General features: G+C 38.1%; 1 protein-coding gene across 2 annotated transcripts in view; it reads left to right on the top strand.

Moving 5' to 3' along the window:
- Positions 1–15918, top strand: part of Cep126 (centrosomal protein 126) — a 58304-nt gene that overhangs the window by 16242 nt on the left and 26144 nt on the right. For both annotated transcript variants that reach the window (XM_052189143.1, XM_052189144.1), the window contains exons 3-5: positions 2289–2434; positions 7260–7371; positions 15662–15860. In XM_052189143.1, coding sequence (XP_052045103.1) covers positions 2289–2434; positions 7260–7371; positions 15662–15860 — 457 coding nt within the window. The remainder of the gene's footprint in view (positions 1–2288; positions 2435–7259; positions 7372–15661; positions 15861–15918) is intronic.

Genomic DNA, 15918 nt, shown 5'->3' on the forward strand with positions numbered 1-15918 from the left:
GAATGCTGTTGCACTCAGATTTCATCTGTGGTTCTGAAGTTTATCTGGTGATGTAAAGGTTCTGTTGAACTTGAAATTCATCATGCTTCTTCAGACATGTACTTTGTGCTAGGGCTTGGTTATCCAATACTGATGGAAGCTAACCAGGTAGTTCTCTGCCTTTAGCTATGTCTCTCTTTAGCTAGCCTGGGCTGCATCTCAACATGGTGAGCTTAAGATCATCAAAAATAATGTTTGTATCCTGGTAATTCCTAAAGAAAGTGTTCTAAAGCTAAATGTTGTAAAACTTCAACTGTAGCCTGAAAAGTCACACAGCATCATTCTCATAGCAGTCCATCAGTTATGAGAGTGACAGGACCAGAATCATTAAAGAGGAGCTACAGAATCATAGGAGAGAATGGCTAGAATCTGTAAATAGCGGTACTGACATCTCAGTAATATGAGGTCTTCTAATCCATGAATGTAGATTAGCCTTCCTTTGGAATTTTTTCATCTGTATTTTGTAGTCATTTTTGCCTCTTTGGTTGAGTTTATCCCTAAAATGTGTGTGTGTGTGTGTGTGTGTGTGTGTGTGTGTGTGTGTGTGTGAATAAAAAGGCTTTTTTAACATCTTTTTTTGGGTTCATTGTATAATGATATGCATAGAAACGTATTTTTTTTAAAATGTTTACCTCTTTTTTTAAGATTTATATATATATATATATATATATATATACATATACATATATATATGTGTGTGTGCTTTATTTACATGTATGCCTGCATGCCAGAAGAGGGTATCAAATCCCATGATAGATGATTGTGAGCCATCCCTTGAAAACCTAAGGCTCTGTACCCCAATCTTATAGCTCTCTAAAAGACCAGTTACATAGACAAGGTAGGCCTATAACAGTAGCCCATGGTGACCTGGAACAGAAAGAACTTTAAAAGAGTTCAACCAGCTACACAACAAAGTAGTGCCTTTGAACACTTTCCTACCCGTGCCAGGCTGGCGTTGTAGTCCTGCTTCTTACCAAATACTTCTTGAGTAATGCAAGCACATTTTGCAAGAACAAAATTTAACTGTTTAAAGTAGTACAACTAAAATAGAGAAAATATAATAAGGAGCCTAGAGGCAACTATAAATAAAGGGGAAAGTTAAGAGAAGTGGGGACCTGGGGCAGACAAGCTAGCTCATTGGGGAAGATGCTTGTTGAAGGACTTTCAGCAGCAGGATGAAGGGGCTTAAAGTGGGGGGGGGGGGGTATAGGGGGTTAGGTGAGTGTGGCTAGGCGGCGTGGGGGAAGGTGTCCAGGCGGGCCCTTGCCTGGGCACCTCTGCCCCTGAGGGACCACACACACACAGACATGGTATAGAATAGAGTTTATTCAGAATAGGGGATGGGAGTTAGTGGTAGAGAGAGGGAGAGGGAGAGAGAGAGAGAGAGTAGAGAGAGTGGAGAGAGTGGAGGCCGGCCATGACCACAGGGGCAGAGAGGTGAGAGAGTGTGGGAGAGCAGAGAGCAAAGAGAGAGAGAGGAGGAGCAAGTAGCCCCTCTTATAGTGGGCCAGATCTCTGGGGCGGGGCATACCTGGCTATTGCCAGGTAGGTGTGGGGTGGAGCTTAGACAAAACCCCAACATTTGTCTCACAAGTCTGAAGCTGAGTTGACCTCCTAGAACCCCACACAGGTGGAGTGAAGAAGCCCGGGGCACAGAGTGGCCCTCTGACCGCCACAAGTCACACACACACACACACACACACAATGATAATAATAGTTTTTAAAACTGGGCATTAATAGGGCAGATGTTTGTAACTATCTGCTGAAGAGTTCTGGCTTCCATATTTATAAAAGAAGCCAAAAACCAATGTTTTAATAAAAATTGTATTCTTAGCACAGGTAAGACTTGTATGACAGCCAATTTTAAACTTTGATGTAAAGTGAGAAATTTGCAAGGCTGCTTCTCTGTGCTAGTGAATATCAGAAACAGTGTGGCTCTTAGAAAAGGCTTTTTACCACAGCAGGTGGGGGCAGTGGCAGGCCTGACTGACATCAAAAAGACACCTCCCCCCCCCCCCCCCCCGCAGGGCCTTCTCTTAGTTACAAAAAAATATGAATGATGGTCTAAAACTCCATTTTATAAGTACATGGAAACTCAGCCAGTGGCCTGTTAAAAAATTTGAAATTTGCAGTGTCTAAGTCAGGTGAAAATGCTGTTATTTCATTAGTGGTGGTGTTTTCAGACCATCTGTTCTGCTTTATTCAGCTGCCTGTCTACCACTCCTGTGTCCTTTATATGTTAAATCTAGAGCTTTCGAAGAGAAACGCCAAAAACAAGAGGAAAGAGAATATCAAATTAGAGAACGGATCCTGCAGCAGAGGAAGCAAAAGTTTGAAGAAGTTACTGAAAAATTCCAACGTGCCCATGTTCCTGTTTCTCAGAGAAGAAGAGCAGGTACCTTCATCTCTGAAATAATTCTAAGAACAAACATGGAAGTTGTAATCAAATTTAGATTGAGTAAACAATGACATTATACATTTTTTTTTTTTACTAATGATGTTGAGCACTTCTTTTTTTTTTTATTCGATATATTTTTTATTTACATTTCAAATGATTTCCCCTTTTCTAGCCCCCCACTCCCCGAAAGTCCCATAAGCCCCCTTCTCTCCCCCTGTCCTCCCACCCACCCCTTCCCACTTCCCTGTTCTGGTTTTGCCCTATACTGCTTCACTGAGTCTTTCCAGAACAAGGGGCCACTCCTCCTTTCTTCTTGTACCTCATTTGATGTATGGATTATGTTTGGGGTATTCCAGTTTTCTAGGTTAATATCCACTTATTAGTGAGTGCATACCATGAGTCACCTTTTGAGTCTGGGTTACCTCACTTAGTATGATGTTTTCTAGCTCCATCCATTTGCCTAAGAATTTCATGAATTCATTGTTTCTAATGGCTGAATAGTACTCCATTGTGTAGATATACCACATTTTTTGCATCCACTCTTCTGTTGAGGGATACCTGGGTTCTTTCCAGCATCTGGCAATTATAAATAGGGCTGCTATGAACATAGTAGAGCATGTATCCTTATTACATGGTGGGGAATCCTCTGGGTATATGCCCAGGAGTGGTATAGCAGGATCTTCTGGAAGAGAGGTGCCCAGTTTTCGGAGGAACCGCCAGACTGATTTCCAGAGTGGTTGTACCAATTTGCAACCCCACCAGCAGTGGAGGAGTGTTCCTCTTTCTCCACACCCTCTCCAACACCTGCTGTCTCCTGAATTTTTAATCTTAGCCATTCTGACTGGTGTAAGGTGAAATCTCAGGGTTGTTTTGATTTGCATTTCCCTAATGACATTATACATTTTTTAAAAAGTAGAAACAGCCTGGTGTGCCATTTGAGTAACAAGCACTTCCACCAAACAAAAGACAGGAAATTGATATAAATTGAATTTGGAGAATATTGTGTTGACTCCATTGGTAAATTCTCTATTCACTCACAAGTTTCTTTCAACTTCACACTAGTTCGCAATATTTTGTCTTTTTTTTTTTTTCTTTTCTTTTCTTTTTTTGGTTTTTCAAGACAGGGTTTCTCTGTGTAGCCCTGGCTGTCCTGGAACTCACTCTGTAGTCCAGACTGGTCTCGAACTCAGAAATCCACCTGCCTCTGCCTCCCAAGTGCTGGGATTAAAGGCGTGTGCCACCACTACCCGGCTATGTTTTGTCTTTTTTGAAATCGATTTTGTAAGTAACTTAACAGAAAATTTAGCAGTTGGGTTCAGGAAATGAGTGGCATAGTCATTCTGGCATCTTACTTGTACTTTGCTTCAATTTTTTATTTGAAAGATTGGCAAACAAAAAGTCTACAAAGTAATACAATCCAATAGTCTAAGATCCACAACCAATTACAAATTTAAATATAACTGGACGGAGGAGATTGCTGCATGCATAAAGACAGCATTTGTGAGGCCTGAGGCTAGGGTCTGCTACCTAGAACCACGTAAAAGTGGCAGCAGCCTATACTCATAGCACATAGGAAGCACAGACAGGGTCCCAAGAGCAAGCTACTAGCTTGTCTTGGTAAGCTCTGGGTTCAATTGAAAGACCCTGGCCAAACAAACAAAGTAGAGAGTGCTTGAAGCAGACATCCAACATCAACTTTCAGCCTCCACACCCACACTGTAGCACATACACATACCTGCGCCCACACACACCTATACCTGTTTCCACACACTTGTACCTGTTCCCACACACCTGCACCTGTTCCCACACACCTGCACCTGTTCCCACACACCTGTACCCACACACACACCTGCACCTGTTCCCACACACTTCTACCTGTTCCCACACACCTGCACCTGTTCCCACACACCTGCACTTGTTCCCACACACCTGCACCTACACACACCTGTACCCACACACCTGTACCCACACACCTGCACCCACACATACCTGTACCCACACACCTGCACACACACACCTGCACCCACACACCTGTACCCACACTCACACACACCCGCACCCACACACCCGTACCCACACATACATCCGCACCCACACACACCTGCACCCACACACACCTGCACCTACACACCCACATACCCACACACCCGCACCCACACACACCTGCACCCACACACCTGCACCCACCACACACACCCCACACACACACCTGCACCCACACAAACACCTGCACCCACCCTCACCTGCACCCACCCTCACCTGCACCCACACATACCCGCACCCACACACACCCGCACCCACACACCTACACATGTAAGAATGCATACACACATGCATATTAAATTATATTAAATTTAATGTTTCACTTATTAAATATTAAATTTTATTTATTTAATTTTTATATATTTTAAAAAGAATTTTAAGTGTGAATATGATTGATGCTTTCATATCACATCCACGTTTTTAGACCTTAAGTTGCAAGGCAGAACTAACAACATATCAAGGTCACTAAAGAAAGAGAACTGACAGTACCATTGTGTACCCGGCTATCATATGCTGTACTGTGTTATGCTCCGTCTCCAGCCATCCTGAACTACATAAATATGTGATTGTACTCTCAGAACAAAAAGCCACAACCTATTTTGGAAAAGAATTTAAACAGTATCTTTGGTACAGTAGCAGAATGTGTAACTACTGTGAAACATAAGAAAGAATGCTAAACCTAGGTCAAGATGCTGGGTCATTGTTTCTAGAAAAATAACATACATGACTCTTGAATCACTATCTTACCAGGCAAAGAGAACAATAAAGGGAAGCCCAGACAGAAAGAACAGCTCATACAAGTGAAATGTGTCCTTCAGTGTCTGAGACATAAGTTAGGGAGGTAAAAAGAGAAAAATATTAATTGAAACTAAAAAAAGTAACTTAAAGCCAACTCCTGAAGGATTCTGTATGCCACACTAAAATGCTCACCGCTAGACAAAATGCCGTTTTCTAACTGGAAAGTCAGTCATTTCTGTGTCAGTAAGGAATCTTAGTACAAATAGGAGCTGCAAAGAACACTGACATAATCGAAAGACACCAAAACACACTAGGGAATTTTTTCTCTCCTAGAATGAGTCCTGAAGTCAGGGCCAAGAGCTGGCTCCATGGTTCTAAAGTTTCAGAGCAGAGACTCTGCTCTCGCTCAGCTATCCACTTCTAGATGGGTTCTGTCTTCACTCTTGTGGAAATGGTAGCTGCTCGATCACAGCTATGAGATTGGTATTCTAGACAGAAAAAGAGAGGAAAATATAAAGTTATGCCAATGAATCCCCCTTAACAGAGGCCTCATTCATGGCTCTATTTGGAAGGAAAGCTGGAACTTTCTCGGTGTTGGGTATGTTTCTACTCCTAACAATATTTTCTTACTAAGAAAAGGAAATATATATAAAACATAGAAGGGCCTCTTGCACTGAGATATTTTTATAAGAAGGGTAACTATAGTGACAACATGGAATGTGGGTAGAGGCAGAAACATACTTAAGTTTAAAGGCTAGGAGGAGACTTAACATTGGGAAGAGGTGTTAAATTTCTCAGTTGAGCTATAACTATATATAGACATAAGAGATATCACAATCGATAGGATTACTAAATGTGGGAAAAGAAAAGCTACAGGAAAACAGTACCTTGGAAACTTGGCAGAGAGCATCACACATAATATGCATTAATAAACAGCAATATACTGCTAGATATGGAGTAGTATACTAGCATATTTTCATTATATGTCATTAATTTATTTTGATATTTTCAGACATGTATATAGTATGTTATTATCATATTCACCCCCATGACCTTCTCTTGGTCTAGAGTTGAAGTTTAAATTAACTCCTGTGTAATAGTATACTGGCTCTGTTTAAACATTTTGGAAAAAGTTACAGACAATAGAATAGTGTGGAAGTAGTTGACATGAATGTATTAAAGTAAAAAGGTTTTTGTTTCTTTCTTTCTTTCTTTCTTTCTTTCTTTCTTTCTTTCTTTCTTTCTTTCTTTCTTTCTCTTTTTTAAGTGTTAGGTTTCCCTGAGGAGTTAGAGCTAGAAAATCATGTGCTCCAGCTCTAGGCTTGGAGAACTCTGTATAGCATTCGATGAGCGGAACATAGTGTCTCCATAGGCAAGGGATGCAAGAAAGGCAGTGTTCTTGAAAGGCAGTGAGGGTAACATTGGAAGTAAGGAAAAGAGACTATGTTGAGTACCGGGGTGCACATTTGAAGGCTTTGAAAGTGGATGTATATAGAAAGCAAGACAGAAGAGAGGGTTACTGCGCAGTATGGGCAGGCTCTGTATCGCAGGTGACCCTGAGGATATATATCACTTGCCTCCTCCTTACCTTAGCTTCTCAGCTGTAAAATTTAAAATAGCACCTGTGTTGGGCAGGATGAGCTTACTAGAAAATGCTTGAAATATGCTCTATAACTGTTCAAATATTAGTTGATTTTTAAAATTTTATTCATGTGAATATTTTAACATTTTATCATAAAATTTTGAGACCATGAGATCAAATATGAAGGAGTTTTTATATATGTGTGTGTGCCTACACATTTTTCAAAGTTTCATATTTTCAAGTAAATATTGTCATAGAATTGATGATGAAAATCTCAAAGTAACAGTTTCATTGCTATGACTTACATGTCAAATTTAAAATATTTATTCTATTGTAAATATATTGTACAAGAGATTTGAAATATTTTATTGGCCAATAAAATTATATATCAAGAAACCACTGTTGATAGAATGATTCTTTACTGGTTTTTTTTTTCTTTGTTTTTTACTATTCTGTTAGTTTTTCAAAATCCAGTTCCTCCATTAGAAGAGGCCCTAAAACAAATTCAAGAGTCCAACTTAAAATCAGAAGTAAACATTCCTCTTTCCCACAGGCCAGCAACAAACTGGAGGTAAGTAATTTATTATAACTACATTAATGTTGTTAGACTGTTTACCTCTTTTATATAATAACCATGAGGCTTTATACTTGCTGAATTTGTCATCATTTTCATTGGTTACATCTTACCTTTGTTTTAGAATTTGTTTTGAGTTTTTTTTTTTTCACAAATTAAGTCAGAATTGTAGTTTGGTATCTTACACTCCAGTAGTATAAATACTGCCAATAGTGAATCATATTTCTATCTTTCAAAAGTGTGAAATTGCAACACTTTTAATATATTGATATTTATTGTCTATACTAAAGAGATACAATTGTTTAAATTGTTTTGATACAAATTTAGTTGAAAAAAATTTTGTAGTTGTAGTGGTATGTTTTCTTCATTCAGAATTTTGTTGTTTTTGTTGTTGTTGTTGTCTCAATAAAAACTATAGTTTTTATTTCTGGTTCTTTCCAGCATTTTCTAAGCATATAAAAGGAACAGCATGGACTAGCCAATCCTAGGCTTCCTCTAATAAGTGTATTTTTCATTTTTTGCAAATATTTTTTATGTTATTATATGCAAAGAACTAAATGAAGCATTGGAAAGCAATGTGGAATAAATACACTGTTGCAAATGCAATCCCTGGGCTGGAGAGATGGCTCAGTGGTTAAAAGCACTAGCTACTCTTTCAGAGGACCTAGGTTCAATTCCCAGCACTATGAGCTTACAACTGTCTGCAACTCCAGTTCCAGGGGATCTGATGCCCTCTTACAGATATATATGCAGGCAAACCACCAATGCATATGAAATTTAAAAAATCATTTTTAATTAAAATATATATATATATATATATATATATATATATATATATATATATATATATATATATAGTATATAACCTTAAAGAGAAGTGAAATGGCGTGGTGGAAAGCACTGAGACTAGGTGTGGCTCAGTGGAGAGTTTGCTTCGCCTGTGTAAGGCCAAGGTGGGTCACCAGCACAACACAAGATGCATAGATTTACATCAAATGAGTAGTAATAATCAGGATACTCCTGTGTAGGAAGTTGTTAATATTTCAGACTGTAAATTTTGTTAATATTGTACCTATACAAAATATTATTTCATTTTTAGAACATCTCTGGTCAGAAATTCTCTTAGTTAGAGCTAAAACATAATTTAATCCTTTCAGTATTAATTAGAAAAGAACTACTCTTTATTTTAAAGAATCTCATTTAAAAAAGGAATGCTTCACTAGGCAGTGGTGGCACACACCTATAATCCCAGCACATGGGAGGCAGAGGCAGGCAGATTTCTGAGTTCGAGGGCAGCCTGGTCTACAGAGTGAGTTCCAGAACAGCCAGTACACAGAGAAACCCTGTCTTGAAAAATAAAAAAAAATAAATAAGTAAAAATAAACAGGAATGCTTCAGCGAAGTTTTAAAGAAAATATATGTTAATCAGGGCAAATGGTAAATGGCACTCTAGACAGAATGGTGATCACATGTGACAAAGCAGTGATTTATTCAGGGTAAAGTGTAGTCTGACTTCCACATGCATTCTTTAGTATGTGCATATACACACACAAAGAAATACATGTAATTTTAAAAAATGAAATATGTACTTATTCCTGAAGTTTTAAGAGGATTTTAAGCAAATAAAATCATTTTTAAATATACTATTATAATCATTATAGACTATTGTGCATGATGAGAGAGTGGATAAAGAAGAGAAGAAGAAAGGAAAGAAAACAATATTTTGTGAAAAGAATACATTATAAGTTTAATGTAATCGCATAAGGAAAATAAAAATATCCAAGGTAGAGGTGAGAATATGCTAAGCAGAAGTTTGAAGACTTCTCAAAAATGTAAATAATGAACTACCATTTAAACCAGCTATTGCTCTCCAGGGCATATATCCAGACAACTCTATATGCCACCATGGAGATGTTTGTACCCCTTATTTATTGCTCCTTTATTCACTAAAGCAAAGAATTAGAAAAAAAAATACACACAGACACACACACATACACACACACATACACACACACACACACACACACACATACATCAATACTACTCAACTCTAAAGAAAAGTGAAGTTAAAAATGTACAGAAAAATGGATGGACATGTACATTATCAAGTGAGATCACAATATCAGAAAGAAATAAACTACACGTCTTCTCTCATGTGTCTCTCTAGCCAAAATAATACATGTATCTATATAAACAAATATGCCATGGGTACAGTATAACAAGAAAATTAAACAGCTCAATATAATAAGGTGATAAGAAAGGAGAGAATGCAGGAATGGATATAAGTTACAGAAAGGATATCATAAAACTAAATGTTTTCTAGTACTAATTTTATTATGAAAGTTTTGGTTTTGTGGTGGATATGTGTGTAAAATATTCAATACTAAAAATGTAAATTTTAATGTGAAGCTTCACAATTTCCATTTCAAATGGCAATTCTCACTGGATCTAAGTTCATTAAGTTGTATAGACTTTGAGTCTGATTAATTTTGACGTGTAATGTTTTTATTTGCAAGCTTTTTACAATGAACTTCATTGAAAAGGAGAATATGTTAATATTTTAATTTCTTTACTTAAATTTTTTTAATGAGAAAATAGTCCAGTTATAAACGTTAAATATTTTTAGTCAAAATTGAGACAAAAAGGACTAGGAAGAGATATCCTGAAAGTTGTGATTTTATTGTTACTTAATTTTTTGAGTATGTTTTTCCCAAACCAGATTATAGTTTTGTTCAGTATACTAAACTGTAGTGCTGTACATGTTTGAAGATTTCCAGAAATAAGGGGGAAATGCCATAGATATAAGTAAACTCTCTGAGAACAGAATTTGAACTGAAGCTATACAAATGAGTAAGATAGTCATCAAAGACAAGCACTTCTTAGAGTTCAGTTAGTTTAATTTATCATATATATATACATATATACATACATACATACATACAGTAGGGTATGTGTATATTCAGTGACGTACATATGTAGGAAAGGAAGCCAAGAACCAGGAAAGGCTTCGATCAGTAATGTGTTCTAGAAATAAGTAGTGAAAGAATTGGAGCAAGCTCCCAATATGTTTTGGAAGTTTTACCAAATTAATAGGGGCAGCCTAACGGTGGAAAATTAGATAAACTAATTAATCAAAATGACTTCTTCAGAGCTGCTGAGAAAGGAAGTAGAAGATGGGGAAGACTTAAGGGTGGTTCCAGAGACGGGGTTTCATCAGTGAATAGAGAGTGAGATGGTAAAACCACTTATCATAACTTAGGGATGAGGGTAAGGGAGTAGATCTCAGGTAAGCATTTTGCCACAAAAAGAAGATTATGGCTATGAAGGAAGAATCAACAGGTTTAGGTACACAGTAGTTGAAAGGAAGATAGGTGTCTTAGATAGGGTTTCACTGCTATGAATAGACACCATGACCAAGGCAACTCTTGTAAGGACAACATGTATTGGGGCTGGCTTACAAGTTCAGAGGTTCAATTCATTTTCATCAAGGCAGGAGCATGGCAGGGTCTTAAAATCCATGCTCACAGTGACACCCTTCCTTCTCCAACAAGGCCACACCTTCAAGTAGTGCTACTCCCTGGGGCAAACATAGTCAAACCTCCACAAGAGGGTATGCTTTAGAGTATTCAGGAAGTCTAGGCCATGAATACAAATGTGACATCCTTTACTGATAAAAATAAAACTAGTCAGTATCTTATCAATTGTGGTTTTGAGTTAAGCAAACAATCAGAATGCCATATGGTAACATGACCGTGTCCCTGGATAGGAACACTCTCTGGGAAGGCTACAAAGCATTTGAAAGCTAATCTTTGCTAAGTCCATACCTCCTACAAATGACAGCACCACTGTACAGCAATGCAGTCACAGTGGGTGAACCATTTCCCAAAGAACCAACTTAGAAAGGTACCCCTATACTGATCTAACCCATTGAGAAGAATAAAAGCATAATGTTAACCCTTTAGAGACATATACAAATGCAGAGAATATCTCAATCAGTTTATACAAGATTCCACGAGGAGTTCTGGTAGATAGGAAGAAGGTCTCCAAATTCAAAACTTCAAAAAAGCTGGCCTCAAGAGTGAGCCTGAAAAGGGGGCAACCAGAGAATTATAAAAAGATGATAGCTAGAAAACAAAAGGTGTTAAAGACTGTGGTCACATTTCTATATGCTAAGTAGTTCAGTATAAGCTAAGCAACACATTGACATAAACAAGCTAGAAATGTGTGAAGAACCAAAGTGGAAGACATGAAGGCAGTATGATGTACAGTATCATGGGAAAGTTTGTCTGACAAAAGATGCCACGTATTAGCCAACGCAGTTAGGCTCATAGGGAACTTTGACTTTTAAAACTTCTAAACTACTTAGTATTTTTATAGAGACCCTTCATTTTCCAGGTTTTTTTTCCTTGTGTTCAATTAGTATTTTGTGCTGATCAGATATTCTCCATTTTAAAAATACCTCTTTTGTACAATGAATGAAAGCATGTTTGGGGGGGGGGGGTTGTTGTTTTGTTTTGCTCAGCAATATGCAGTTCCTTACAATCTTAGAAGGGTTAAACTGTCAAAGTAATTTCAATTTTTCTGAAGCATTATGCTATTAGCAAATCTGTACTAAAATAACTAAGTATTATGTCCTAAATAGTTATGTACTAAATAACTAAATATAATTAAGTATTGTCTTTCTGAGAAATAATCATTTTGTATCAAAATACCTAGTTTTTGTGGAGGGGGTTGTAGGTTTTTGGGTTTTTTTTTTTTTTTTTTTTTTTTTTGGATTTGGTTTTTCAAGACAGGGTTTCTCTGTGTAGCCCTGGCTGTTCTGGAACTCACTCTGTAGACCAGGCTGGCCTCGAACTCAGAAATCCGCCTGCCTCTGCCTCCCAGAGTGCTGGGGTTACAGGCGTGCACCACCACCGCCCGGCAGTTTTTGTGTTTTTTATAATATACTTTGACTGTGACTTTATGATTGCCTAATATATGTACATATATAGTATGTCTTCCGTTGAAAAGTAAATATATATATAATCTATGAGAGAAAAGACTATGGTTAACTAATAAAGATTTAGATTGTACTCTCCAAATAACTGGCAGTATTAAATATTGTATATTAAGTGTTTTATAAACTATAAATGCCATGTATAAGTATGAAATTTTAGACTATTAGTGTTCACTTATTGGCTTTTTGTAAATAAATTTATTGCAAATGTTTATACAAAGATTAATAAGCTATTTTCATGTTAGAAGTACATTTCATTGGAATATAAACGTAAAATGGGTTCAGAAATAAAGAGAAACTGAGAAGCGTTGTAGAGCAGGGGTTGTGGTGGTGGGGACTGAGCAGGCCTTTGTACAAGCTCTGCCACTAACCACAGCCTCAGCCCAAGAGGTGGTTCTAATATAGAAAATGCTAGTTGCAAATTAAAATATTTAAAGATGCTAATGTCATCTAAAACAGAAATTTGTTTGGAAAAGTGCAAACTAATGCTTACGCCTCAATTTAAATATAAGACTCAGTTTTAGGAACTACTTCACATAATCATGAGATATAAAAATATAAGGTACTTACTTTTAAAATATCAGAAATAATCAACCTTCCATTCACAACCAGTTTCTTATCACAAAGCTAATCTTTTTGGCATTTCTGGTGGATAAACTCTCTAACAAAACAATTTTGTTAGCTACCTATCTCCAATATCCATGTATTTGTGATGAGATGGTCCTTCTGAACCAATGCCCTGAGATGTCTGCCTTTGCTCCTCACACTAGTAGTTTAGACTAGATATGATATGAAGCCCATATCTGTGCATCAGACTTGAAAAGGAGAGAAGAGATGAACTTGAATCATCTGTGTACTTGTTTCGGTCAGTCAGTGTGAGGAATGTGGCTGACCAGTGGAAAATCAAGCATGAACCCCAAGGGATAAAAGCAATCAATACCCTACAGGCAGCCCAGTAATAGTTCTTAAAATCTTAATGAGGTTCTTTCTACTTGCCTGTCCAAATACTTTCCCACCTATGCAGATCCATTCCTGCTTGTCCAGCTATCTCCAATCCTGATCCCTACTTCTCTGGCCGGCTGTCTGCCTCACGGGCCCCATTGCGATCCCATCATCCCCAAAGTCTTCCTAGCTACCCAGTTGTTTTTCCCACCCCCAAGACCTGTGTTCTTCCATCTGTCCCCTCTACTCTTTCAAAGACCTTTTTACAAGCCCCATTACTATCTTATCCTGTCAGATATCTCCCTCGCCCTCCAACCCCAGTTACTTCTAGCTTTTCTAGCAATTTCCCAAATCTACCAGATCCTATTCCTTCTGGGCCACCTGTCCTTCGACCTCCCCCATCCCAAAGTTCTCCCAACATTCCTGATCCTGACTCACAGAACAGGTTGTTTTATAAAACTTTCAGACCCAATCAGTTGCTTGCAGCACAGCATTCTACCCAAGCAACTCTAATGCCTGCACTTCTCCGCCGTTCCCTTCCAGCTCAACTGCTTGTTTCCCCAAGCCCCTTGGAAAGTCTCCCTGTTTTGAAGCCTTCCAGTTTATCCAGGCATCCAGCTCAACCAGCCCCACCCCTCTCTTGTATCACTCCTTTGCCTGAGCATTCTTCTAGGTTTGATGCTTCTCAGTCAGTTCAGAAATCTGTTCCACAAACCACCACATTGTCCAATCAGTGTCAGGCCTTTGCAGACCATCTGCCTGCCTTGATTCTCTCCCACCCACCTCCCTGTCATTCTCCATCCTCTTCTATTTCCTCACCCCCTCCATCCTTGGGAGCAGTCTCTTCGTCTTCATCCATACATTCTTCTCCTTCCACTCCTCCCTCCGCCTCCCCTCCCCTCCCTGTCTCATCTGTCCCTCCTTTGCCCTCTCCCTTGCACTCATCTCCCTCTCCCTGTCTGCCTCCGGCTTATCTGGCTTTCCCCTCTCCAGTGCCGCCTCCTCCCTCCTCCTTTATGATTTCTTCTTCCTTTCCTCCAATGCTTCACTCTATCTCCATCTCTACTTCCCCATCTCCTTTGATTTCTATCGATCCCTTCAATCCTCCTCACTGGGGGAAGAAAGTAGAGAAGAGGAGAGAAGAAAGTGGAGTAGAGAAGAAAGGACTAGAGAAGAAAAAGTTGAAAGACGACAACTTTAAAGGTAAATAAATTCAGTTTATTAGACATTTCGTAGACTTAGCTCTTGTTTTGTTTGGGAAGGGTGACTAAAGGGGAAAGATGATGTAAAAGTAGAAAAGTGTTTAAAAAAGAAAACAATAGACAAACAGGTGGTCACTGTTGAAGAACGTGTACTAAATACCTTCTCACTAGCCCTGATAACAAAGGAATAATTAGGAACATAGTAATCATTGACCTCAACAATTCTGGTCCGTCTAAATAAAGACATATATGGGTATTGGAGATAGTTATATGTCACATGTGGCAATGTGCCACCTTTACAATGTTTATCCTGATTTAATTGGAAATAACTGAGTTGATAATAAATGTCCTTGGAATTCATACAGTTAGCCCTAGTACAGGAGTCATTCTCTGTATCCTTCATCACCACCTTATCATTGGAGGAATTGCGTTTTTCATTTGGTGTATATATACTAAAATGTAACAAACTATGAGTTTCCAGGAAGCACAAAAGAATCTAATAGAAGAGGTGCCCTGAGTTTCCAGCAGTATAACATTGTTAAAGAAGGTAATAATATCCTGATTGGATACACTAAAAATAGACAACATTGAGCACTCTCCTTCTATAGCTTAAAAAAGTATGCTTATATTTCTGATTATATTCCTGAAAAAAACTGAAAACAATGGTTTATGGTGATGGTTGAGGAAGAGCCACACTCCCATATAGGGCAAACAGTCATGTCTACCCTGACAAAGCAGCATTCATAATTTCTATCTGCTTGAATCTCAGCCAACTGTTTCAGGGATATAGGAATACCCACTGACCATGACACTAAGAACAAAAGCTAGTAAATATTAAAATATATATCTAGAGAAAGGAAAACTGGCTATAAATTCTCAGGATTTCTACCCCAGCCCAAGTGATAAAAGATTGGGATATAGCAATCAACGTCATGAGTGAATGCACATCCTTGTGTGATGCTCGTGACTGGGACTCTGCTCTCGTTGTCTTGACGTCCCATTATAATAGATGCATATATTTCTCCAATATCCTTATATGTAATTATATGGACACATGCACATAGCACACAATTGTGTCATTTATATACTTAAAGAAATAAGTTAATTTCAATTAAATGTACTAAATCTTTTCATATCTTGTTCACAGAGCTATAGATTCTGCCTTGTCTTCAACGTTGTCAAAAAATGATCACAAGCATCAAAAACATCTCATACGCAGAATTAACCATAATAAAGAAATGAAGGAAAACAACATAGCAAACCTAGCTACTAACAAAAATGTGTTCCAGCTTAAACTGGAGGAGACACAGAAACTCCTGGAGAATCAACATTTAGATGATTTGCAAGTATGAACTATAACTATTTTAATCTGTAGTAATAATTCTGCCCTACTTCTCAGTGTTC

The sequence above is a fragment of the Apodemus sylvaticus genome, chromosome 7 (genome assembly GCF_947179515.1).
Source record: "Apodemus sylvaticus chromosome 7, mApoSyl1.1, whole genome shotgun sequence".
Taxonomy (NCBI): domain Eukaryota; kingdom Metazoa; phylum Chordata; class Mammalia; order Rodentia; family Muridae; genus Apodemus; species Apodemus sylvaticus.